Source organism: Cryptotermes secundus, unplaced genomic scaffold (genome assembly GCF_002891405.2).
Source record: "Cryptotermes secundus unplaced genomic scaffold, Csec_1.0 scaffold79, whole genome shotgun sequence".
In the NCBI taxonomy this organism is placed as follows: domain Eukaryota; kingdom Metazoa; phylum Arthropoda; class Insecta; order Blattodea; family Kalotermitidae; genus Cryptotermes; species Cryptotermes secundus.
Window position 1 is genome coordinate 2,973,403 of NW_019741974.1, and position 26,774 is coordinate 3,000,176.

The 26,774-nt window shown below is 43.2% G+C and overlaps 1 protein-coding gene across 8 annotated transcripts in view; it reads left to right on the forward strand.

Annotated features, from left to right (window-relative positions):
- Positions 1–26,774, forward strand: part of LOC111872794 (tyrosine-protein phosphatase non-receptor type 13) — a 487,820-nt gene that overhangs the window by 336,298 nt on the left and 124,748 nt on the right. For 7 of the 8 annotated variants that reach the window (XM_033754853.1, XM_033754854.1, XM_033754855.1 and 4 more), the window contains one exon: positions 18,480–19,142. In XM_033754853.1, coding sequence (XP_033610744.1) covers positions 18,480–19,142 — 663 coding nt within the window. Of the gene's footprint in view, positions 1–13,379; positions 13,508–18,479; positions 19,143–26,774 lie in introns of those variants that run through there. The other variant, XM_023866973.2, reaches the window with a different exon arrangement.

A 26,774-nucleotide genomic window follows, 5' to 3' on the forward strand; every position in this document is an offset into this window, starting at 1 on the left:
TCCAACTCGGTCCACTCGGCACGGCGGCCACTGATTGACCTATTGTAGCCTGCCCCGGGTGATTATGATGATGGATAATTTTTGGTGGAATGAAGATTGGCAAAGGAAACCGAAGTACTCTGAGAAAACCCGCTCCAGCGCCATTTTGTTCATTACAAATCCCACTTGACCAGACCCGGGATCGAACCCGGGCCGCCACGGTGGGAAGCCAGCGACTAACCGCTTGAGCTATTGCGCGGCCATGGTCCTCCTAAGTTAAGGGTGTTGGATAAAGGCTAACAACCTCTGCCCAGAAGACATTACCTGCACAGAAACTCAACGAATCCTGCCGGGCTATTTTAAGACGAGAACCCTGCGAGAAACGGAAGTAAAGAAGGCTGAAGATAGACGAGAATTGGGAGAAATAGTGAAGGAGGCAAAGGTTAAACTTAAAAGGACCGTATAGCCGAAGAGAAAGAAGAAGAACACATGCTCTTCTGGTTCCGGTGGACTGCTGACACAGCGTCTGGCCGTTAGATGTCACCGAAAGTCGAAACCTAGGTACTCGGAAAGCCCCGGTTTTAAATCTTGACCCAGCGACCGGCTGTCCTAATTGAGAGTCTTTGTTTCTTGGCCCAGTCCCTTCCTGCAGATCCTGGGATACTGTTTTCAAATAGGCCGCAACCAGTTCAAGTTTATTTCCAGTTCATCACTGATACTCATCCTGATATCCGGTAGAGTATAATAAGTGCAGTTAAGATGTCATTAATTATGCAGACAGTCTATGACTCATGTGGCCATGGCACTCTGAGGTCAAACACTGAGTCATTTGAATCAAATACAGGAGTTTTGATACCATGACCTTCGATTTCTGATCTTCAGGAAGCTGATCTGTGAATCACTTGCACAAAATAAGGCCAAGTTGAATGCTGATTTGTATCACACATATGGGCAGGCTATCTGAAGGCAAAGGAGTTTGCACCATTAAGCTAGTCCTTTCTCGATTTTAGTTTATGTCAAGGGCACCGATCGAGGTGATGTCACTCCTCAAGAACCGATGGCGTGATGAAGTGTTTACCACTTGGATTAGTTGGCTGTTTCGCTCTCTGTTTCTGTACTTTTCCGCTAGCAGCATGTAAGGCTGTTTCGCTCTCCGTTTCTGTACTTTTCCGCTAGCAGCCTGTAAGGCTGTTTCGCTCTCCGTTTCTGTACTTTTCCGCTAGCAGCCTGTAAGGCTGTTTCGCTCTCCGTTTCTGTACTTTTCCGCTAGCAGCCTGTAAGGCTGTTTCGCTCTCCGTTTCTGTACTTTTCCGCTAGCAGCCTGTAAGGCTGTTTCGCTCTCCGTTTCTGTACTTTTCCGCTAGCAGCCTGTAAGGCTGTTTCGCTCTCCGTTTCTGTACTTTTCCGCTAGCAGCCTGTAAGGCTGTTTCGCTCTCCGTTTCTGTACTTTTCCGCTAGCAGCCTGTAAGGCTGTTTCGCTCTCCGTTTCTGTACTTTTCCGCTAGCAGCCTGTAAGGCTGTTTCGCTCTCCGTTTCTGTACTTTTCCGCTAGCAGCCTGTAAGGCTGTTTCGCTCTCCGTTTCTGTACTTTTCCGCTAGCAGCCTGTAAGGCTGTTTCGCTCTCCGTTTCTGTACTTTTCCGCTAGCAGCCTGTAAGGCTGTTTCGCTCTCCGTTTCTGTACTTTTCCGCTAGCAGCCTGTAAGGCTGTTTCGCTCTCCGTTTCTGTACTTTTCCGCTAGCAGCCTGTAAGGCTGTTTCGCTCTCCGTTTCTGTACTTTTCCGCTAGCAGCCTGTAAGGCTGTTTCGCTCTCCGTTTCTGTACTTTTCCGCTAGCAGCCTGTAAGGCTGTTTCGCTCTCCGTTTCTGTACTTTTCCGCTAGCAGCCTGTAAGGCTGTTTCGCTCTCCGTTTCTGTACTTTTCCGCTAGCAGCCTGTAAGGCTGTTTCGCTCTCCGTTTCTGTACTTTTCCGCTAGCAGCCTGTAAGGCTGTTTCGCTCTCCGTTTCTGTACTTTTCCGCTAGCAGCCTGTAAGGCTGTTTCGCTCTCCGTTTCTGTACTTTTCCGCTAGCAGCCTGTAAGGCTGTTTCGCTCTCCGTTTCTGTACTTTTCCGCTAGCAGCCTGTAAGGCTGTTTCGCTCTCCGTTTCTGTACTTTTCCGCTAGCAGCCTGTAAGGCTGTTTCGCTCTCCGTTTCTGTACTTTTCCGCTAGCAGCCTGTAAGGCTGTTTCGCTCTCCGTTTCTGTACTTTTCCGCTAGCAGCCTGTAAGGCTGTTTCGCTCTCCGTTTCTGTACTTTTCCGCTAGCAGCCTGTAAGGCTGTTTCGCTCTCCGTTTCTGTACTTTTCCGCTAGCAGCCTGTAAGGCTGTTTCGCTCTCCGTTTCTGTACTTTTCCGCTAGCAGCCTGTAAGGCTGTTTCGCTCTCCGTTTCTGTACTTTTCCGCTAGCAGCCTGTAAGGCTGTTTCGCTCTCCGTTTCTGTACTTTTCCGCTAGCAGCCTGTAAGGCTGTTTCGCTCTCCGTTTCTGTACTTTTCCGCTAGCAGCCTGTAAGGCTGTTTCGCTCTCCGTTTCTGTACTTTTCCGCTAGCAGCCTGTAAGGCTGTTTCGCTCTCCGTTTCTGTACTTTTCCGCTAGCAGCCTGTAAGGCTGTTTCGCTCTCCGTTTCTGTACTTTTCCGCTAGCAGCCTGTAAGGCTGTTTCGCTCTCCGTTTCTGTACTTTTCCGCTAGCAGCCTGTAAGGCTGTTTCGCTCTCCGTTTCTGTACTTTTCCGCTAGCAGCCTGTAAGGCTGTTTCGCTCTCCGTTTCTGTACTTTTCCGCTAGCAGCCTGTAAGGCTGTTTCGCTCTCCGTTTCTGTACTTTTCCGCTAGCAGCCTGTAAGGCTGTTTCGCTCTCCGTTTCTGTACTTTTCCGCTAGCAGCCTGTAAGGCTGTTTCGCTCTCCGTTTCTGTACTTTTCCGCTAGCAGCCTGTAAGGCTGTTTCGCTCTCCGTTTCTGTACTTTTCCGCTAGCAGCCTGTAAGGCTGTTTCGCTCTCCGTTTCTGTACTTTTCCGCTAGCAGCCTGTAAGGCTGTTTCGCTCTCCGTTTCTGTACTTTTCCGCTAGCAGCCTGTAAGGCTGTTTCGCTCTCCGTTTCTGTACTTTTCCGCTAGCAGCCTGTAAGGCTGTTTCGCTCTCCGTTTCTGTACTTTTCCGCTAGCAGCCTGTAAGGCTGTTTCGCTCTCCGTTTCTGTACTTTTCCGCTAGCAGCCTGTAAGGCTGTTTCGCTCTCCGTTTCTGTACTTTTCCGCTAGCAGCCTGTAAGGCTGTTTCGCTCTCCGTTTCTGTACTTTTCCGCTAGCAGCCTGTAAGGCTGTTTCGCTCTCCGTTTCTGTACTTTTCCGCTAGCAGCCTGTAAGGCTGTTTCGCTCTCCGTTTCTGTACTTTTCCGCTAGCAGCCTGTAAGGCTGTTTCGCTCTCCGTTTCTGTACTTTTCCGCTAGCAGCCTGTAAGGCTGTTTCGCTCTCCGTTTCTGTACTTTTCCGCTAGCAGCCTGTAAGGCTGTTTCGCTCTCCGTTTCTGTACTTTTCCGCTAGCAGCCTGTAAGGCTGTTTCGCTCTCCGTTTCTGTACTTTTCCGCTAGCAGCCTGTAAGGCTGTTTCGCTCTCCGTTTCTGTACTTTTCCGCTAGCAGCCTGTAAGGCTGTTTCGCTCTCCGTTTCTGTACTTTTCCGCTAGCAGCCTGTAAGGCTGTTTCGCTCTCCGTTTCTGTACTTTTCCGCTAGCAGCCTGTAAGGCTGTTTCGCTCTCCGTTTCTGTACTTTTCCGCTAGCAGCCTGTAAGGCTGTTTCGCTCTCCGTTTCTGTACTTTTCCGCTAGCAGCCTGTAAGGCTGTTTCGCTCTCTGTTTCTGTACTTTTCCGCTAGCAGCATGTGAGGCTGTTTCGCTTTCTGTTCCTGTACTTTTCCGCTAGCAATATGTAAGGCTGTTTCGCTCTCTGTTTCTGTACTTTTCCGCTAGCAGCATGTAAGGCTGTTTCGCTCTCTGTTTCTGTACTTTTCCACTAGCAGCATGTAAGGCAGTTTCGCTCTCTGTTTCTGTACTTTTCCGCTAGTAGCATGTAAGACTGTTCTTTCTGTTCGGTCCCTGACACTCGCGTTTCGTGAAATACAAATCGATTTCCGTAAATACGGTTCCTCACACGAAACACTTGTCGGTCAACGTGACACAAAAATATGTCGTTCGTTTCGTTCTGCACTTTTATTTCTCACCGTTTGATAGGACGAAAAATAATTTGTGTCTCTTTAAGTAGGTAATATGGTGTCTTTGCAAAGTCCTATTTGTATCTGTAACATAACGGATTTGTTACACATGATGATGAATAATTTCTCTTTATATTTAATAAAATGCAGTTACTTCCTTAAGTAGTAATTAATTTAGAAAATAAATACAGTTTCTTTTGAGAATATACAGGAGATGTTATTCAATATATAATAACCTTGTTATATTTTAGCGTCCTGTTGCACTGATTTAAGTCCATGATTTATTTCACCGTCTTCTAGTGCATACACTTATCTACCTCACTCCTCTCTCTCGCACTACATGTTTCGGCACAAAAGTGCCATCTTCAGGTGCTTATTCGATTAACGTTAAACTAGTTCACTGCATGCCTTGTCGTCTTCATATTAAAATAATTAAAATATATATTTATCATATATATTGATAAATATTAAATATTAAAAATATTAAATTTGTTCAGGATTTTTCCTACGTCGTATCTCACTACTCGAGTCACATCTATCCTCTTCTGTCGGAGTATTCTTCCTATTTTCATGTGTGTATTGTGCTTTGTGTTGTGTCTTGTTCCTGTGACTGCGTGTGTTATACTGCTGGGCCTGCTGGGTATGTGTGTGTGTGCTGTCTATACTCCTATACAGATGCCACAGGCTGGTTCAGGTCCTATGAACGGATGTTCAGCTCCAATCTTAGCCCATTGGTCTGCTGTTTCGTTAACAGCAATACCCTCATGCCTCGGCACCCATATCAGTTGTACCCTGTTATGTTTGGCCAGTTCCAGGAGAGTTTGGTGGCAATCCCAGACCAATTTTGAGTTGATCTGGTGTTTGTCAAGCGCCTTAAGTGCGGCTTGGCTGTCAGATAGAATGTAGATGTTCCTATTTCTGTAGTTCCTATCTAAANTTTGTTCAGAATTTTTCCTACGTCGTATCTCACTACTCGAGTCACATCTATCCTCTTCTGTCGGAGTATTCTTCCTATTTTCATGTGTGTATCGTGCTTTATGTTGTGTCTTGTTCCTGTGACTGCGTGTGTTATACTGCTGGGCCTGCTGGGTATGTGTGTGTGTGCTGTCTATACTCCTATACAGATGCCACAGGCTGGTTCAGGTCCTATGAACGGATGTTCAGCTCCAATCTTAGCCCATTGGTCTGCTGTTTCGTTAACAGCAATACCCTCATGCCTCGGCACCCATATCAGTTGTACCCTGTTATGTTTGGCCAGTTCCAGGAGAGTTTGGTGGCAATCCCAGACCAATTTTGAGTTGATCTGGTGTTTGTCAAGCGCCTTAAGTGCGGCTTGGCTGTCAGATAGAATGTAGATGTTCCTATTTCTGTAGTTCCTATCTAAATTCTCCGTAATACATGCCTTGATGGAATATACTTCATATCCTGAGTTATGTATGCATGTCCGAAACTCTCGGATCTAGGAGGAAACCTACTTTTCGATAAAATTTGGCATGTTGGATCTACAAGAAAATATTTCGGCCCAGTGTGAATTTGGTCCGTGGAGGAACTGTTTTGGAAGAGACTGTGGACCTGTCATCTGACAGATTAACTGATGAATGATGAATGAATGAAATCATTATAATTTATATTCTAAGTTGATATTAAACGCTGGTATATACCAGAAACCTGTCATGGTACAAACATTTGGTACATGACACGAAGTATAAAGACATCTGAAATTCATAACGTTTGTTTCATGCATTGTTATCTGATGTAAACCTGCAAGAAGAACAGTGAAAATGAACTTGCTGTGTGCTGAGTACTACAACTCTAAGCGTGTATGGGAATGAACGTGTCTCCCACGCGTTTCAACCACGGCACTTATCTAGGTGAACGGCCATGTCCACGCTTTGGCTCTGTTCCATCTTGAGAATGCCATTCTGGTTATACTGCGTGGGTTGGAGGCCAATCTGGACGTGACAGCGGATAGAAACATCGTCAATCTACGGGAATCGAACCCCAGTCGTCCACACCCTGAGCGTATATTATGGTGGAATCAGCTTCAAGGGCCAGGATTCGCTGTATATCATATTCATTATTACAATTGTTGCGTTAGACAGGTTTTGTTGTTTTTAAAAAGAACATTTATGGGTTCAAGGATAGCTAATTATCTCTATGTTGATCATACTATTTATCCACTGTGTAATATAATGTTTCTGTTGAATAAGCTGTGCCTCCAGTAAATGGATATAAAGACTAGCAATGAACACAAAAACGAAACGACCGTTTTGGCAACTACTCTTCTCCAAGTATAATTAGAACGATCAAGTCAAGGAGGATGAGGTGGGCAGGGCATATAGCACTAATGGGGGAGACGAGGAATGCATATAGGATATTGGTGGGAAAGCCAGACGGAAAGAGACCACTGGAAAGACCAAGGCGTAGGTGGTTCGACAATATTAAAATGGATCTTAGAGAGATAGGATGGGATGGTATGGTTTGGATTGATCTGGCTTAGGATAGGGACCAGTGGAGGGCTCTTGTGAACACGGTAATGAACCTTCGGGTTCCACAAAATACTGGGAAATTCTTGAGTAGCTGCAGAATTGGCGGCTCCTCCAGAAGGGTTCAGTTCCATGAGTAAGTAAATATACTCTGAAATGGAATACGCACTGCCAGCCTTTTAATTGATTGTGCACCATGTTGCTCGTTGCATCACAAGCACAGTATACCTTAACTTCTAGTCCGTGCTAATACAGTATAGTTAGAATTACAACAAATCGTGAGAAACTTTTGAGCCAAAATTGCTCCTTAATGAATAGTGCCTTCTACAAGACTGTACTGACTGAGTCGTCCTTGTAGCGGAGAAGAATTGAAGACCACTCAGCGTGCATACTGCACACGTCTCACTACCTGTTAGACCACTGACATGCATCCTGTATATTGCCTTGCCAAGGACTATTCGCCCACAACACATCAATATGAATCCCTGCAGGCCACACATTACAAACCTACGTATGTTGCTGTTTGGCTGGTGCACTTATGCTCCTTTCTTTACAAAAAGTACAGGAATAAAACCCAAAAGGATGAGAGACTGGCAGGCCATTTGTACATACAGGACATAACTGCAGGAGGTGATTTCCTAGGACTTTGTGATCAAAAATGTTCATATAAACATGTGTCCGGTTTTGGGCGGTTACGGAGTTATGATCATTTTTTCATTCCCGTACACACCCTCGTGTGAACCGCGTCTATCATCTGACGGGTCGCTGTGTTTAGCCAGCTACAGACAGAACGTTCTCGTTATCTCGACACTTGAGAGGTACATAAGGCGTGGTGGGTTGGTATGTCCGGCGCGGTTCACAACCGAACGGCAGCCTGTGTTGCGGCCGGAGGTGGTATTTTCGAAAATCAGCCGTAAGCACAAATAAATTCAAATTAAAGGTAATTTCACGAAGTTAACATTACAGTCATACTTTAAATGTATCATGTATTCTGCTGGTTTATTATTTTGTTCCGTTTATTGTCAGTAATCGTTACCTTCTGAGTTTAAAACGGTCATAACTCCGCAACCGTTCAAAATCGGACACATGTTTATATGAACTTTTTTGATCACAAAGACCTAGGAAACCCCCTCCTGCAGTTATGCTCTAAAGTCGTGAAACATCCTGTATATTGCAGGTCCGGAATTACTAAACGGTTTTCGATTAAGTCTACACCAAACATTTTCGAGCTAAATCAGTACAATGTCTAGTGTAGACTCCTTCGAAATCTACATGAATTCTGTGCACCCAATCAGTTGAGAAAAAAAATGTCATTTTTATTTTATATCTTGATCTCGGTTTTGATTTATTTGTGCCTGTTGGATTGGTCATATCTTACGCGGTAACTGCCTTCTAAAAGAAGTTATTGAAGGAAAGACAGAGGGGGCGGATAGAAGTGACCAGAAGACGTAAGAAGATGCTGGATGACCTTGGGGGCAGAAGAGGATATTTTCATTTGAAGGAGAAAGCTCTAGATCACATTAAGTGGAGGAACTGTTTTGGAAGAGACTGTGGACCTGTCGTCTTGACAGATTACACATGAATGAATGTACCGAAGAAACCGGCACACACCGTAAGATACAGGTCTCGTTTCAGATCTGTGGCTTTTATTTGAAACTCTCTTTCTTCAGATGTGGCAAATGTTTCAGTTTTACGATACAAGTTGTAATGAAATTATATCTTCAGTAAATGAATATGAGTATGAAAATAATAACAAAGGTCATTCATTTCAGCGGAGTACACGTTTCCATCCTGCTATCTATTCTATTAGTGAATGGTGTTACGTCAACTGTTTGCAGTTTCTAAGAAGATATTTTTAGGCAACTGATAATTATATGAAGTCATTTCATTGTATATCATTGATGTGCTTCCGCTTCATTTCTTTAGGCATAGGCTGTACAAGGTTTATGAGTGACAGTGTCTCCTGTCAGTTTTAGTAACGAGATTACGAACACCGTGATGAACCTTCGGATCACTAAGTTCGGATTTAAATCAATCTTTGATGGTGAATATTTATGATAGTCTGAGATGAGGGCTCAGGGTAATGTACCCAATGCAGAGATTGCAATCACTGGCGTCAAAGTGGACATGGTCTGTTTCAAGAAGATATCCTGAACGGAGAGGGGCAGGCGGTAGCGCAGTTGGTTGAGGCACTATGCTACAAGCCGGAAGGTCACGGTTCAAGTCCCGATGAGGTAATTGGATTTTTTATCAATTGACCTAATCCTTCCAGCTGCACTATGGCCCTGGGGTCGACTCAGCCTCTAACAGAAATGAGTACCAGGAATCTTCTTGGGGCTAAAGTGCGGCCGGCGCGTAAGGCTGACAATATTGCCGCCATCTATGAACCGATTGTCTAGAAAATGTGGGAACCTCGACGTCTCACAACCCTATGGGTCTCCACGGCCTGTTACAGGGATACCTTTACTTTATTCCGAACGGAGTAGACCTTAATATTTAAGACAGGATATCTCAACTTAGATACGGAGGTCCCTGACACTTCACTGCTTTGCCTGGTTTTGGTCTGCAGACACTAGTATGTTGCATTGAATTATCAATTGGTGCATCATTTCGTCCCATTATCATCGAGACATCCGGACCTCCCTGATACAACGGTAAAGTAAGGAATAGTTTCTAAAAGGTTCTGACGATGGAGGATGACACACAGACTTACTGGGGTTATGAACTGTTTCCATCGTTCGGAATTCTAGGTAATAGAGGACACGACGTTTCGGAAACAATCTGTTTTCGTCTTCAGGTGAGAAAGGAAGACACCTACTCAGTTGGGCCCCTTAGAAAGAGCTAATCTCAATGAGACTGAAGACGGAAACAGTTTCCGAAAAGTCGTGTCTTCTATTACCTAGAATTCCGGACGATGGAAAAAGTAAAAAACTCCCAGTAATTCTGTGAGTAGAGTAAGGAGAATATTCCACATGTTTCGGTCCCATAGAGATAGGTTTGTCTGTCTATCGATTCCGCCAATAGCCATTATTATATCAGCAGTTCCGACTTTCGCCTGAGAGGTTCAGGTCACGTTCTCAAAAAGCAAAATACCATGAATATAAACTCACTTTATCTGTACGTGTATGCTGTTGTTTAACCGTTTCCTCTGTTGAATGCCACGAACGTAATATGGTAGCTATTATAAAAAACACAGTCGCCTTATTATAAGGTTCGTGTCTGGCAAGCTCCAGCAGGTCCTACAGCGACTGCAGATAGAAGTAGAATTGTTTTTGTTGTGGAACTGTTCCCGAACTCTGTCGGCCAGGCGCTTGCTTCAACACCGGCTCCTCGTTTTACAAACTTCCGATTAACAAATTTTAGGTTTAACGCGTTTTTGAGTCTGTCTCTTTTTGCGGTATGCGTAATAGAATTTTCTGCAACGAAAACAGGAATTTGCTTATATGTTTCCAGTCCTGACCTTACACAGCCCTGCAACTAATTTCTTACGCACTGTATACATAGAACAGTAGCCTTTCTTGTGAGTTTGGTATCAAAATAGTTTTTCCCCTCAATCACAATTTCCAAGCGCCCTAACATTGTAAAAGGAAAAGCTATCTCTGTAACAGGCCGTGGAGACCCATAGGGTTGTGAAACGTCGAAGCTTCCATATTTTGTAGACAATCAGCTCACAGATGGCGGTCAGGTCAGCCTTATGCACCGGCCACTCTGTACTCCCCAGGAAGTTTCCTGGTACTCATTTCTGTTAGAGGCTGAGTCGACCCCAGGGCCGTAGTACGCTTGGAAGGATTAGGTCAATTGAAAAATCCAGTGACCTAATCGGGAATCGAACCCGCAACCTTCCGGCTTGTAACATAGTGCCTCGACCAACTTATAATAAATATATAAATACAGTATATGTTGTATACCCGTATTTACATATTCTTCTTCTTTTCTATTATTAAATATTTATACGTTTCATTTCTGTTCTCAATAACAACTTAGAGATTTATGTTAATGAAATTATTATTATTATTATTATTATTATTATTATTATTATTGTTTATTTACTTGTCTGCATTAANACGAGGACTTGTCTGTTGGATAAATAAATGAGTGGCAAGGGCACTGTCTGCTGGAATGTGCCGCACTGCACGGAGTCACATCCCCGAATATGATACTCTTCATAGCCAGTGCTGTGAGGGAGTGTGATTTCGCTTATCTCCTTGGCGCCGTTGATTCATTGTAGATATATGCTTGTTACTACAAATCTTAGCAGACTTCAAGGTATGATTCGCAAGAAGCGATTGGAGCAGCAGGACTCAAGCCGCAGCGGCTGTGCGATTGCACCAATCCTAAGACGCGGCTGTAATCGTGTAGATTAGGTGTGGTTGGTGTAATTACGTACTTCCGATAGTAAGAGGGAAACGCGTGGATAAAAACGGTGTTCTTCGTCTACTGATGCTCGAAGATGAGGAAGACATGAAATTTTACATCCTGATATTGAACGAGAATGATGGAAATAGATTTATGCATGACCTGTTCAAAGCAAGATTGGAGGAGGGATTAAATATCATCCTAATTAATAGGCACCTAATGAAGGATGAATATGCCATTAATTCAATTAAAACAATGTCTTCTGTGCTTGAAAATGCCATTGTTGTATCCTCTCGAAGCGATGCGATCCATGCGACTCTGCTGCTATACCGGTTTTGTACGCAGTCGACTAGAGGCGCTGCGGCTGAATAATTTCCTACTGCGCATGTGCAGACCGCCGCATCGCCCAGCCGCAAGAGACGCTTCTTGCGAATAATACCTTCAGATGTAACATCGCAAAGAGACAAATATTTTTATTGTCTCTCGTGCTTCGTTAATTACTAACCACAACGAATTTAAATATATAAAGAAAACACCGTAATTCTTAACGAGGCCAATATTTTATATCGTACACCAATTTTTGGTATGAATTTGAGCTTCAAGTTGGGGTTGTTTAGGACCTAGGTTTTCAGAATTGGGTTTGCCCAATAACTTGTGGCGTAGCCATCGTCATCAGACAAACTACGCTTAAAAAGAATAACTGAACCTTTATAATATGAAATACCGAAAAATATATATAAGGACAGTATTTTACTATTTGTGAGTAGGCCAGAGGAGATTTAATTGAGATGATGTACGTAATGACCCCTTGTTAACGACAGTATTTTCTGCCAACGTCCAATTACGCGTTTTATTAGCACTAAAATGATGTTCAATTTGTTTCAGACGGGAAGGTTAGTTGTCTTTGTTACATGAACTCTATCCCATCAGAAGGTTCAGAGACTTGCAATTTTATGACTGGCATTAACTGACCCCACGATGTAGCGGCCTCCGTAGTCTAGGTAGTCTAGGGGTAACGTTCCCACCTCATGACTCAAGGTACGTGGGTTCAAAAACCCGGCGGAGGTCGTGGAATTTCTAAGGGCGGAAAAATTCAGGGAGTAAGTCCTCCGGGAGGGTCTTTAAGCCGTGGGTCCCGTGTCGTAGATTTACGGCACGTAAAAGAACTTCATGTCTCTAGGAGACCTCTGAGCTAAATTAGGCCAAAAAAATCCCGCCCAAGTAGTTTCCAATGCGTCCGGTAGATGGGGAAGTATCAGGTACCACTGCCAGAGGAGGGACGACCTCGCTGACAGAAAGGGACTAACTATTAGATACCACTGCCTGTTGTCATGAAACAGATATGATCACTGTACCGTATTAAGAATCAGTTTTGTTTACTTTACACTTCCACAAATCAAAATATTCAGTTTAATAAACCCTCCCAGGTTCGCCTTGGTCTAAATGGGCCCATACACGTACGAGTCTGGCTCGCGAGTCCGACTCGGCTCGGGTTACAATGAGCCAAACTCGTGCGTGTGTGGGTCGCAGAGTTGGGAATCAGCTCATACGTTTGTGGTGAAATTAATCCGAGCCCGGCTCACAAGTCAAGCTCGCCGAGCCGGACTCGTACGTGTATGGGCCCCTTTAGAGTCATCCCGTTAACATTTCCCTTATTACATGGGCTTAAACGATAGATGGTTAGCAGTTATAATGGAAGCCTTGATACACCAGCCTTTGGCTCTGTCCTGAGTTAGCCTTTTGACACTCTTTCCTTTAACATTCGCCAACGAAATATTCCTCATGCAATACGTAACCTGGGGGAGCGAGTCACTGACTAATGAACAAACTATGTGATAGTTTTATTGATTGATTATTTGGATCTCCGGTTATTTAACGACCTGTTTTAAGATGGTATGACGTAATTTGCTTGCGTGGACCTAGCAAACCCACAGAACACCTCAGTCTAGCCGGTTTATGGGCCGAGATTCGAAACCGGGATCTTTCGAATGTGATGCATGACTTTGATATTTCGTGTACTGACCTATTTTATCGGCTTTTCAACTGAGCAGTAAAGTCCCTGTTATTACGAAGGCTTGAAGTAACCACAAAATGCCACCAATGGACTCTGTCCTGATGCATGACCTTAATGATTGGTGTACTGACCTATTTTATCAGTTTTTCGACTGAGCCGTAAAGTCCCGGTTATTAAGGCTTGAAGTCATCACAAAATGTCACCAGTGGACTCTGTCCTGAGCCAGTTACCACGTTGCCTTCTCGGGAAGGCTTGTAAGCTGAACCGGTGTTGAATAAGAACAGGCTGGGCGAGTTATTCCGTTCAGTCGAGCGAACTGTGCGTAGCGAGCAGGTGTAGTTAGAACAGTCTGTACACTTGAAAGTGTTTCGTAAAGATGAACGGCACGTAACACATGACAATGTGGCAGGTTGTCGCAATGGATATGCCAAGTTGTAGGTATCATCTGGAAATGTGGTGAACCCGTATTTAATCATATTGGATGTTGTTGGAGAGGGTGTTTTGTTATTGGTGAAGTATTGCGTCATTTACAATTGCAGGTGTACAAGAATGTGGACAGTTTAATGTGAGAAACGTGTGTTAAATTGAATGTATTGCGAGAAGAATAAGTCAGCTGAAACGTACATAAAGTAACTTGTTGCGTCGGGTTGGATTTGTACAGATGTTTTGTAGAGTTGTGCGGTGCTGAAAGAGGAAGACACTAGTTGTGCGTTTAACTGGATTTCTTCAAAATAATATATAAAAATGCAGCTCGTACCTCACAGGGAACATTACGTCTCCGCAGCGAAGGCCAACCGTTTAATGCTATTAAGGGATACAAATGCTGTTCGTTGTGATAACTATGCGAAACACATAAATACAGTTCGGTCGCATTTTATGCGACGATGAGTTCATGAAGATCTCACGTAATTCAAGACAGATTTTGAAAAAAGTGATTCTTGCCGATTTTTGTGTGGTTTTTTTTGGGAGGGGGATTCTCATTATTTCAAATTTTGGGCATAAAGTAAGACTTTTTAAGTGCCTTTCTTATATCTCACTATTTGAAATTCTCGTAATTCATATTCGTATAAAATGCGACTTCACTGTACACTCTGTGGGCAGAATGCAAATATTATTGTGTTAAAGCAGGTGGTACATACAGTATCCAATAGGCTTTAAAGGGTTAATTATTGCAGATAAGCAACTAAATGGCCGTTTCCTGGGATCACTCATTAAAGCGCACACAGTATTGGATCACCAACATAGACTCAGATTACGGTGTACGCCCTACGGTTGTTCATTCATTCATTCATTCATTCATTCATTCATTTATTTATTTATTTATTCATTTTAAAATTCCATGAATCCTGTCTGGTCACAATGTTCCTAGGATGTAGAACATGTCAGATTACTATATGTACTGCAATAAATAATGCAGGTAAACAGTTATCATTGTCACAATCATGTTGTCAAAACTAAATCATAATATATACAATTCGATAGCAGTCTAAAATATACAATTCATAAAATTGAAAAATTAGTATATAATAAAAATTCCATAGGTACAAACGTAAAATACTATTATTAATACCTTTTATTTAGTATTAGTTGTTAAAAATAATTCTTATACAGGATGGAAATTAAATTAACCATTTAAATAGCAGATGGACTATACATCCTTGTCTTCAGTATACTGACAATATTCATTCATTGAGTAAAAAGAATGTTGACATAAGAACCTCTTCAGTGTAGATTTAAAAGTTTTAACATTATTGGCTAAGGTCTTTATTGACTGAGGGAGGTGATTGTACACTTTGATGCCTGTTATGTATGTTCCATTATTAAATTTTGCTGTTTTCACAGCAGGAACATGTAAGTACGCCCTGCGGTTGTTTGTTCTGCAGTAGCAGAAGTCATGTGATGAGCCTATTTCCATGCAAGGGGTTTACCGGTGAAGGATCAGAAAACATCTATGATAGAGGGGGCGATATCAAGAAAAACAATAATAATAAAAAGAATTATAATTATTAACAACAGTAACGGTTGAGGCACTATACTACAAGTCGTAAGGTCGCGGGTTCCATTTCCAATGGGGTGGATTTTTTCAATTTACCTAATCCTTCCAGCCGCACTATGGCCCTGGGGTCGACTCAGCCCACCCAGCACCAGGAATCTTCCTGGGGGTAAAGGGTGGCTGGCGCATAATGCTGACAACCTCACCACCATCTGTGAGTCGATTGTCTAGAGAAAATGTGGGAGCCTCGACGTCTCACAACCCTATGGTCCTCCACGGCCTGTTACAGGGGTAGTTTTACCTTTTATAAGGGCCTAATCTTCCATAGTATTGATTTTAATGTAATGAATTTTTGTCCTGTTCCAACTTTGTACATGGAGAGAAAGCTGAACGCTGCAAATATTATTTGTCAGGTCGGTTGTTTGGACAGAAATCTGGGGTGGGAGGCATGCACCAAAAGTTTGGACAAATTTAAATTTTTTTCTTTTTCGTGCATTAAGTCATACACGGTCAGAACTCGGTGGTGGACCTTTACTTCCACGTTCTCAATACGCGTCTTTTGACCGTACGTGGATAAGTCGATAATAATTGCAGTGGAGATATGCTGTTGGGGAATAGCCATTCTGTAACGTATAATATGTATGTTGGAAACAGGGTTCAGTGTGACACACATGTACCTCCCGCTGGAAAGGGGGAGGGGGTGAGAGCAGGAACGTAGAAACGCCTCAAACTTTGCAGCGAGTGTTAAGAGAGGAACAGAGTATATGTGTCATGTGCTCTTGTCATACTGCAACTTGCAGCGTGTCCCAGCAGACTTTGCTATCTTGGTAAATTAGCAGAACACAATCGAGTTTTCCTGGTCCAATGTTCAACTGTTTTCTCTAAGTGGATGAAGTGAACACATTAAGTTCGCTTGTTTCGTCTCCTAAAACCGTAAAGGAAAACGGTAAAGTTATTCCCTGTACCAGGCCGTGAAGGTCCATAAGGTTGTGAAACGTCAAGGCTCCCACATTTTCTAGATAATCGGCTCACAGATGGCGGAAAAGAAAAACCATATTCAGATGAAAATTGGTTGCGGTTGAAGTGATGGGCGAACTGAAGTCGAACACGGAAGGAGAGAGTTGATTTGTTTCTTTTTTCAACAGTTAGCGTTGATCGGCAGAGAAGATTGGAGTACACATTGCCATTTACTTGCTAGGCTTATGTATTGCCGCGTGATCCCTAATATCCCGTCTTTTTTTTCTTTCATTGGCACTACAGCCCCAGTGGGCCTAGGCCTACCTCCATGAACTTCTCCGTTCACTTCGGTTTTTCTAGATCTTACACATTCGGTAGGACTCCTTGGGCGAGTGATCAGCTCGTCGCAAGGCCTCTACCTGTACAGAAACACAGAAAAACTCACACAAACATCTATGTCCTGATCCACGATCCCGGCTTCCGAGCGATCGAAGACGGTGCATGTCTTAGACCGCTCGGCTACCGTGACCGGCTAATATCCCGTCTTAGATATTCCAGTTCTTCTTCCCAGGCACCGGTGGGTGGTAATGCATGAAGTCGATATGACCTTTTCAGATCGACTCAAGCGCCGCTCCCTTTACCCCCTTGCCCTCCCCCCATAATCTTCACAGGGGGGGAAAGTTCCCCGTTCACCTTGCCCTAGTTCGCTTATGGTTAGAAGCCCTCTAAACCACACTAGTTACCATATTACCATATTACCATTTGCTCTAATATTGAGACACTGTGTTCTGCCCACAGAGTGTATTTCTCGGAATAAACAGCGAATGTTTCCTTAAGCAGCTTAACAGGTTTGTCTCCGTAATTAGGATTTTGTCTGAGTAGGAGCTGTAACTTGAATATTATTTAGATTAATTGCCTGCTTCAAAGAAGTAAACAGCGAAACCCATAAACGATCGAAACTTTATATTGTTTGAAATGACGGTCGGAAGTACTCTGTGACCATTCTGTAGTTCTGTGTTCAGTCGCTTTTTCTTATAATGTGACAGCGCCAACTGTGGAGGAGAACCCTTTCTGAGAAGCTAACAATCGCTGTGAAAATATGGCAGTGTCAGCCCTGAGACCCACTATCCTCATGGTTCCAGGAGATGCACAGACTGAGCCCCGAGCTGTGTGACTGTGTGCTTCATGTATTCACAGTCATCATCACAAACATCAAGCGGCCTCCGTAGTCTAGGGGTAACGTTCCCACCTCGTGACTCAAGGTACGCGGGTTCAAACCCGGCGGAGGTCGTGGAATTTTTAAGGGCGGAAAGATTCAGGGAACAAGTCCTCCGGGAGGGACTTTAAGCCGTGGGTCCCGTGTCGTAGCTTTACGGCACGTAAAAGAACCTCATTACTCAAGGGGACCTCTGAGCCAAATTCAGGACATTTCCCGCCCAACAGTGGTCTCTAACACCTCTGGTAGATGGGGGAAGCATCGAGATACCGCTGAGCCAGTAGAGGCCGAACTCGCTGGCTGAGTCGGGACTGCTGGCACGCACCAGTACCGGTAGGGTATAGAGAGTGGTAGAATATCACAGGGGGACGCACAATGGGCCAACATCTGGTCTAAGTGCACCCTCTCCAACAACAACAACAACGACAACGACAACAACAACGACAACGACAACGACATCATCATCATCATCATCAAGGTTTGGCAATTCTGATCGGTTGCAGTCCTCTACAAGAGAGGCTGGTCCTTCCAGCGGAGCCTCGGGCGCCCAGTGGATCGTGTGCATCTAGGAGGATACTCCATTAACTATTTTGACACGATTTCAGCTTCCAGTATTTCAACATGTTGAATCGAAATGAGTTTCTGATTCCGCATGCTCATATTTCAATTGAATATGTTCGTTTCTAGTCATTCTTTTGATGGCATTTGGATGTCAACACAACAGTGTATAAAAATAAAACCAATGGAACTGCTCACATTGGTTTTATTTGATCGTTGTTACATGTTTCGGCCCGAATTTGTGTCCATCTTCAAGGAGTCTCATCAAATACGTCTCAGGTTGTTGAACTGGCCTAATATGGATCCATATTACTACTGATCACAATCGTAATACTGTGTTTCGAATTTGATCTTTAATGTGCATCCCACTACAAACCTAAGAAATATATAGTCACAATTGGGCCGCGCCATAGCTCAAGGGGTTAGTCGTTGGCTTCCCACCGCGGCGGCCCGGGTTCGATCCCGGGTCTGGGGTTTGTGATGTGGGGTTTTCTCCGAGTATTTCGGTTTCCCCTGCCAATCTTCATTCCACCAATTGCTCCACAATCACCCTCACCTATCATCTGGGCTGGTACAATAGGCCAGAAGTGGCCGCAGTACAAGGGACTTAGTCCCACACGACTAGCAATAAAACAATATATAGTCATAATTTACAATGAAAATGTGTTTCGTTCTGTTGCAGGTGATCACTTGCTGGAAATCAACGGCCATCCATTATCTTCGTATGAGGACGCTACCGAGCTACTAAAGCGCTCTTCCGATGTTGTCCACTTAAAATTTCTTCACAATCGCCATTCAAATAGCCACCGGAAAGGACGTCATGATCCCAGTTCCGGTAATTCAGCGTCTTCGCGGCGGCCTAAGCGTCGCCATCAACGTCAAAACCTGTCATCGCTAAATATAGATTCCGGAATGGGTTCTAACGTCAGCCGGCATTCCGAAAAAGGTTTGACCGGTCGTCGGGCCCAGTCCCATGGAAATTTATGCAACGGGAACAAAATCTTGGCGCCCAGCGTAGGGCGCATTCTCGTGCCATGCAGTGGTGGTGTGGGGCCCAAAGATCGCAACAAATTTTGCGGTTCTCTGCCGAACCACTTGGACACGAAGCACGGTGATGTTGAGGACCCTTGTCGCAATGGTAATAACAACAATGGAGAGCATGCGATACCCAACAATTGCAACGAGGTCGAGCTGCGCCTTCGTCCCCTGCCGTCGTCGTGTACCCTGGACCCCGCGTCACTCCACGACCAAGGCTATGGTTCGGAGAGATCTCCAGAGGAGGAGCATCCGCCTTCATTGCCCGGGTTACTGGAGCTGACCAGCAAGTACCCGTTCATTACTAGAGGTAAGTGAGCACTCCTGTTATCGTCTGCAGCACAGTTCGGGGTTCAACTGTACAGGTGAAGGCACTGAAGATGGGCTAGGTTACTATAAAAGCGAAATTATTACGTAACCTCACACATGTAATCAGGTGAGGTGGCGAGTTGCCAGCACTGAGTGAGCTGGGATACAGGTAAAGCTGCAAGCCGATTTTCGGATGGTGGCCTCTTTGAATCTCGGCTGGGGTCCTGCTCTCTTCACTAAGGATGTTCTTGTTTTTCCTCAGTTCGTCCAGGCAAATTTCATGAAGGCAAAACGATTAGACAACGACATCTTCCTTCCCGATCCTATAAATTCATCATTCGCCCTCCATTTCTATGACATGTAGTCTAAATGCTGACGTCACGAATTAATCCCCACGAACGCCAGTCATTGGACTGAAGCACGTTGTGCGTTTATATTTATTGTGTATTGGTTCGATAATTACACGATAAGCTGACGGTTTTTGGAAAATAATTCGGGTACAGGCAGGTCTAAGCGTTAAATTGATAATTTATTTTCCTTTCTTACTTTTCATCTGTAAAGTACAGGCACAGGTTATACATGTCAACCTACCAGTCTAAGAAAATAAACCATTCAGTAGTCTCATGAATATATATCATATATACTGTACACAGTTAAAATTGAGTTGAAAAAAAATTCGAAGCAAAATTAGTCCACATAACAGATTTTATTACTTTGTGGGTATGTACCCAAAGCCTTTGTCAACGTGAAGTTACGGAACGTATTGTGACGTATAGACCCATTCCCAGGCAACGACTCAGTAAACACATTCCCGCGGAAATATACTAGCGCAACAATAGGGCTTCCATTGCTAGGCAACGGATCAGTAAACAAGCCTTCTCAATAATAGCCTGGTTTATGCCTGGTCCATGTCGAGGGTTTATAAAGGGAGAAAGGTCGTTTGATTTGTCAAGAATTTGGTCTAGTTCTGGAGATGGCAGTCCAAGGTGAATGAGAAGAGATGGGAAGGGATTATACTGTGCAAAGAAGACTTAATTTGTGATTTGAAGTGACAGTCGGACTGTTATAAATCCTTTGCCTGAATACGACTAGTGTAGACTGGGAACCCTAGCGTGTGTGTAGCGGTGAACTGTAGAACTGTAATGTGTGTTGTTCGGCAGTAGCCCTGTATTGCCTGTAATCCCGCGTAATTTGTATAGGGTGTCAATGAATCCGATCATCCAATCTAGAACCGGCCTGTAACTCACGCATACCCCCTCACGTGACAGTATTAATGGAAGAAAGATTATTGTTTCAGAATGTTACACTTGTCAGTACGTCTGGGTGGACGACAGAGCAGACGCGCTAGAGCTGTTGTATATCGTCAGTTACGGGAGATTTATGGTGCCGCAGTGCTCAACGCCAACGTAGAAATATTGGCTAAACGCAAGGCCACGTGTTCATAGCTTTGTTATCTTGGAACGATGTTCTTCACAAAACGAACATTGTAGCTGTGTCGAAATTACTCCGAAGTCCTTCTTTAGGTCCTGCAGGATGTATGGCAGACATTGAAAATATGTTTTATAACAATTATTGTACCATTGAATTTAGTGTTGCCGTAGCAGCGAAAGAGGTATCACAAACATTAGAAATTGAATTTCCATTTTCCCCCATATCAACTCCGAGAATACGGCAAAAACAGAAACTTTTTTTTTTACCACAAAAGGACTGACGAAATAATTATTGAACCGATAACATATTCCCAAACGTGACTATTTTCCGTAGGATCCTTTTCAAAGTTGGTCACGACATCTAATTCGGAGGGATTTTTTTTCAGAGCAGATATAATTAAAATTTACTTGCATATGACAGTGAGTCATGAGAGACTGGTTGATGTTGTGATCACCTCTCGATAACGTGACCTATCAAATAGGCACATTAAATTATTAATGCGCTGTGAAGACCTTTGCTCCGTTGAAACCTCGGTCAGTATTGAATGTGAGCGGTCATTTCAAAATGAAGGCAGTATTTAAGTCGATATTCAGCTTACTCTCGGACGATATTAGTTGTATAATTGCCATCAGTTATTGATTTATTCCCCATAAATATCAGTTTAGCTCACTCGGACGCCGTGATCGTGTGTTTGAATCCCACACAAGGCATGGATGTTTGGTATGTGTATGTGTTTATTCTGTGTTTGTGTTGTCCTGTGTTTAGTTAGAGGTTTTGCGACTAGCTGATCACTCATCCAAGGAGTCCTACCGTTTGTAAAATTATCATGAAACTGAAAAAATGAGAGGCCAGAGCCCAAGGTGGTTGTAGAGCCAGCGAAAAAATGTCAACTTTGTATTATAATTTATAGTTAAATATTGATAATAAACCTGTAAAAACCAAATTTCGGAATTATTAAATGAATATTCTATATTTTAATTCTTTCCAAATTATTTTAATTATTTTTGTTAATTAAACTGGGATGTTATAATAGTAGTTATTTATTATGTATAAAATATCTTATTATGTGCCTATTAAATAGAATCAGTGTATAACTAATGCATTTCATAAAATAGGCGTCGTTTCAGTATCGCGACGCCTCAGGCTCCAAAATAGCTGGAAACGGCGCTGTAGTTCATTTGGGGGGACAGGATATGAGAATTAAGCCTGCAATAAAACAACATGATAGCCGTCAGTGCCACACAGATACATCGTTGAATGTGCTCCCTGTTGTCAATGCCTGGATTCAGGTTATTCAAAGTTCTGTTGGTCTCTTACTGCCTGTATATGTAGGCTAAGTGAAGCCATCCAGACCGTAAGGAGTTTGCAGAAACAGATATCTGTCGGACACACATAGTCAAGTTAACGGATTGCTGAGGACTGAGCACACCTTTGCTAGTATGGTCTAATTTTGCCAGTTCATAATGACTTGAGTCTGAGTACTGATTGAAACCGTTAAAAAAAAAAGTAAAGCTATCCCTGTAACAGGCCTTGGAGGCCTATAGGGTTGTAAGACGTCGAAGGTCGCACAATAGACCGCTCACAGATGGCGGTAATGTTGTTTGTCTTACCGACCGGCCGCTCTTTACCCCCCAAAACATTCCCAGAATATCCCTGGTACTCATTTCTGTTAGAGGCTGAGTCGACCCCAGGGCCATAGTGCGGCCGGAAGGATTAGGTAAATTGAAAAAAAAAAAGTCCAGTGACCTCGTCGGGATTCGATTCCGCAACCTTCCTGCTTGTAGCATAGTGCCTCAGCCAACTACGCTACCGCATGATAACCTCATTATCCACATAGACTGACGAATTATGCTTCTTTGTTGTGTGTCAGTTTGTTAGAAATTTCACAGTATGAAAATATGGCAGGTGTGTTGCTCTGTTTTTATCTTTTATTAAAGTGTTATGTTCTTTGTAAACCGTATTCCAGTTTGTGAAGCTCGGATATAGTGTTCCGATAGTATCGTGTTCTATTTCTGAGTAAGAAATATGTACGGCGAATTCCTATTACAGCACAGTAACAGGGTCATGCGTCTCTTTTATCTAGACAGTGGAACGTACCTTCATATCGATTGTGAAACAGATGATTTATGAAATATCGCGTAGAAGTTTATCTGTGTCGGACGGTGCCACATAAAATTAATATAAGGAAGGGGGGAGAGAATTACGCGTAAGAAGGAAATTCTTGGGAAAATAACTTAAAATTAGGCCTTTTGTATTCTCATTTTATTTAAAGAAAATTATTCGTGGAGTAATCGGAAGCGCTTAGCTATTACCATTTCCTGCCAAAGCGGGGAATTCCCGCCACGTGCCATTAGATTGAATATGGTCTTACTAACGGAATAAAATTAAGTCATTGACAGGTTTCTGAGCACTCAGTTTAGCAGACCGGAGAAGGCTTCGCACTTCTGCTGTGCTTTCTATGACGTTTGAGGTTTTCACGGCTCTGATTTTCAGGGTTATGACACTACGAACGTAGTGCTGTCTGCATATACAGAGTAGTAGAACTTACATTAATTGAATGTCTGGATAATTCATTGAGTATAGCGACGAGCTACCGGCTGGACGGCCGGGGTTCGATTCCAGACAGGGAGAAGAGATTTTTCGATATTCCACAGCGACCAGACCGGCTCTGGCACCCACTCAGCCACTTGCCCAGTGGCCCCGGGCGTAATGCGACAGGAGGATTGAAGCTGGCCACTCACCTCCATTTAGTGCCGAGGTCAAGAGCGTTGGGGCTGTGCCACATACATCTTCATGGCGTGGTTCCTAATTAAATAAACATAGAGATAACTTTGCCTTAATTCCTGGATGTGTAATTCGATCTTCCTCAGCCTTATATTGAGCGCAGGTCCCTCCTGGAACCGTGCCCACCCTATAATTTTGCCTGTGGTTCTATATGCGTGTGAAACTTGGTGTCTGACATTAAGAGAGGAACATAGACTTTGGTTACACAGAATTACTGTTTTTGGACTTTTCCCATCGTCCAGTATTCTAGAGAATAGAAAACAAGACGTTTCGGAAACTGGACCCGTTTCCGTCCTCAGGTGAAGGGGGACAAGACACCTCCTGAGTTGGGTCCGTCCTCACCTGTGGACGGAAGGAGATCCAGTTTCCGAAACGTCGTGTTTTTTATTCTGTAGGGCACCGGACGATGGAAAAGTCCAAAAAACACAGTAATTCTATGCGTTATATACCATCGCCAGAACCCGTAGAATATATGTACATAGACTGAGGGCGTTTGAGAACAGGGTGCTGAGGAGAATATTTGGACAGAAGAGCGATGAAGTGACGGGAAGTTCGAGAAAAATGCATAATGAGGAGCTTCATAACTTGTACCCTTCACCAAATATAATNCGAAATATTGCGTTCTAAAATCCATAAGCTAATTCTATTTGGAATAGGGAAGAATTGCCTGATCAGTGGAAGGAGTCTATTATTGTACCAGTTNGGTCAGGGCATGTAGCACGAATAGGGGAAAGGAATGCATGTGGGATATTGGTGGGAAAGCCAGAAGGAAAGAGTCCACAAGGAGGTCAAGCCGTAGCTGGATGTGTAATATTAAAATGGATCTTAGAGAGATAGGATTCGATGGTCTGAATTGGGTTGATCTAGCTCAGAATAGGGACCAGTGCAGGGCTCTTGTGAGCACGGTAATGAACCTTCCATCAGCATTTCTTTCACTTTATATTGAGTACCTATTTGATACGACACGGACCTCAGAAAACACCGCGTCCAACAGTTCGTTTATTGTCGCATGTGCATTCGTTGCCGCGAGAACTTGTTTACCGAGTTGTTGCCTAGCAACGGTAAGGGAGGACACAGACACAACAGACAGCAAGGTGATCTCATAAGCTTCCTGTGTTTACTTGTCACGGTCTTTCTGGTTGATCGTATATAATCATCTAACTTCTTGTGACGCTAAACGTGCTTTTACAGTTGATACAGCGTTGTAAAATGGCGTATGATCCCACTTAGGCTAAAGTCCGGATGTCCTCCATTGTACGGGAAATTCAGATCCATAATATAAAGTGGAAGTGGCAGTAACTGCAGTACTTCAGAACGCTGGGTCACACAGTTGACCTCCAGCCACCCCTCTCCCTACTTATGTGCGCGCTCGAAAGTTCCTGTAGCCCACAAAACAGTGAGTGGCTAGCAATCCCTATCTCCGCAATACTGAAAATTAGGAGAGCTGCAGAAACTGGGGAGAGGTGTCTGAGGGAAGGGTGCGAATGGGAATGCTGACATATGGTATCTGCACGTCTTACACTGTAATCGTACACTGAAACGGTCCATTGTATCAGAGTGAAATACTATGTTTCAGATTTGAGGTCCTTAGGGTGATGTATTCTAGTAGTAAGTACTAATGTTTCGGAGAAACGTATTGTCTCCATCTTCAGGATTTTTACTGAAGACGGAGGCAGCATTTTCCTCCAATCATTGGAACCTATCTGCAAGACATGATGGCGTCATATCCCAGAAGATCGTAATCTTAAATTATGTTTAACTTCTGAACGTCTTCGATACCTTCTTTGCATAAGGGACATGAAATGGACGTATAGGGAGGAATTTATGTTTGCACACAAGTTTTATTTCTGAAACAGTTCAACGGATTTGAGTTAAATTTAGATTTTGTCCGAAGTACCTGTAATCAGTTTTTATTCATATTGGCTTTATGTATAGGGTGGAATGTGGCTGAGGTCTTTATGTGACGAGGGCCCTTTTCGGGTAAGTTTACTTCCCGTGAAAACAGAGTTAAGTTACGTTTTGTACTAAGAGCATATGGGATAGAATGAATTATATATTTTAATATAAATATACTGTTATCATAAATCTTAGTTTCCTATTCTGATTTTATTGCAGTGTAAATAAAATTAATATTCTAAATGTCCTGGAAGCACTAAAGCGTTAAGAGCCATTGTTCTACGGTTACATCTCAGAAATTGTTCCCTATAAATCATAGTTCACACAGAATTCATATCCACATTTGTCGTTTTCTCAAAAATAGATCGCCGTACAAATGCCCGTGAATGATGTAATATTGTTACATGACTTATGAAGGTCAGAATAGCAGATCAGACACACATTGATAGGCAGCGGTACGATAAACACATTTCCGCGGTAAAGAGTAACCACGCAACAGTAGAGGAATTGTTGGAAGCGGTGTTTTTATGCAGTTCATGCTGAGGCTATATAAGGAGAACTGCCTTCAGTTTTTAGTCTGTGAGTTGCTGAAGTAATTAAGCTGCCATTGTAGCATGAGATGAGTAAGACAGGCATGATCTGCTTTCCAAAGCTTGGAATGACACAGGACTTGTATATACTGCAAAAGAAAGAATTTTCAGAATCATTATACAAGTGCGTTACGTGCACTTAACAAAGGCCAGGCTATTCATAAGAGACAAACTCATCCTCTCGTAAGAGAGGCTATGAACTAAGGGTTCAAATGCAACAAAAAATATATGTAAAAATATCTGGTCATGAGCCTCAAGAGGCTTGGCGCCAAGACTATCTAATTGGCGGTAAACCTCCAGTCATAAATTAACTCCGATTCTTGACTTTTTAGTTAGTCGATAATGTTAACTGCAGCCGGGGTATAGCGATTGGTTGCTGCTGGGAGGTTCAGGCTGGAAGGGATATGTGCACGGAAGCGGTGGAGTCTCCACTGTGAGAGCCGTAACCAAGCAACGCCTGTATAACAGCCTGAGAAGACTACTGTGTGTTATAGAGATTTGTATGGTGTAGTCGCAAGTTATAAGCGTTAAATCATTTCACACCCCACCTCTAGTCACAAACATATGCTGCTATTGTATATAACTCATAAAGATGAACACTTTTCACTTGAAGTTTTTTCAACATGGTAATTATTTAGCCACATACAAGACAAAGTACAGGCTATTTATGCAGTATGATTAGCACTGTAATAGTGGATTGGTATGTTTAGTACAATGAGTGAACATCAAGTTCAGAGTGTTAAAAATAGCAAAGAATGTACGAAAGTAAAGATACCTAGCCCAGAAAATATTTTTAAAGCATTTTTAGAGAGATTCACTTGTAGCATTTTTAAAACATACTTTTTATTTACTCTCCAACATAGTCACCATGGATGGCAATGCATTTAGTGAGCCTGGGAACGAGTTTTTTTTATTCCAGTGTCCCAGAAATC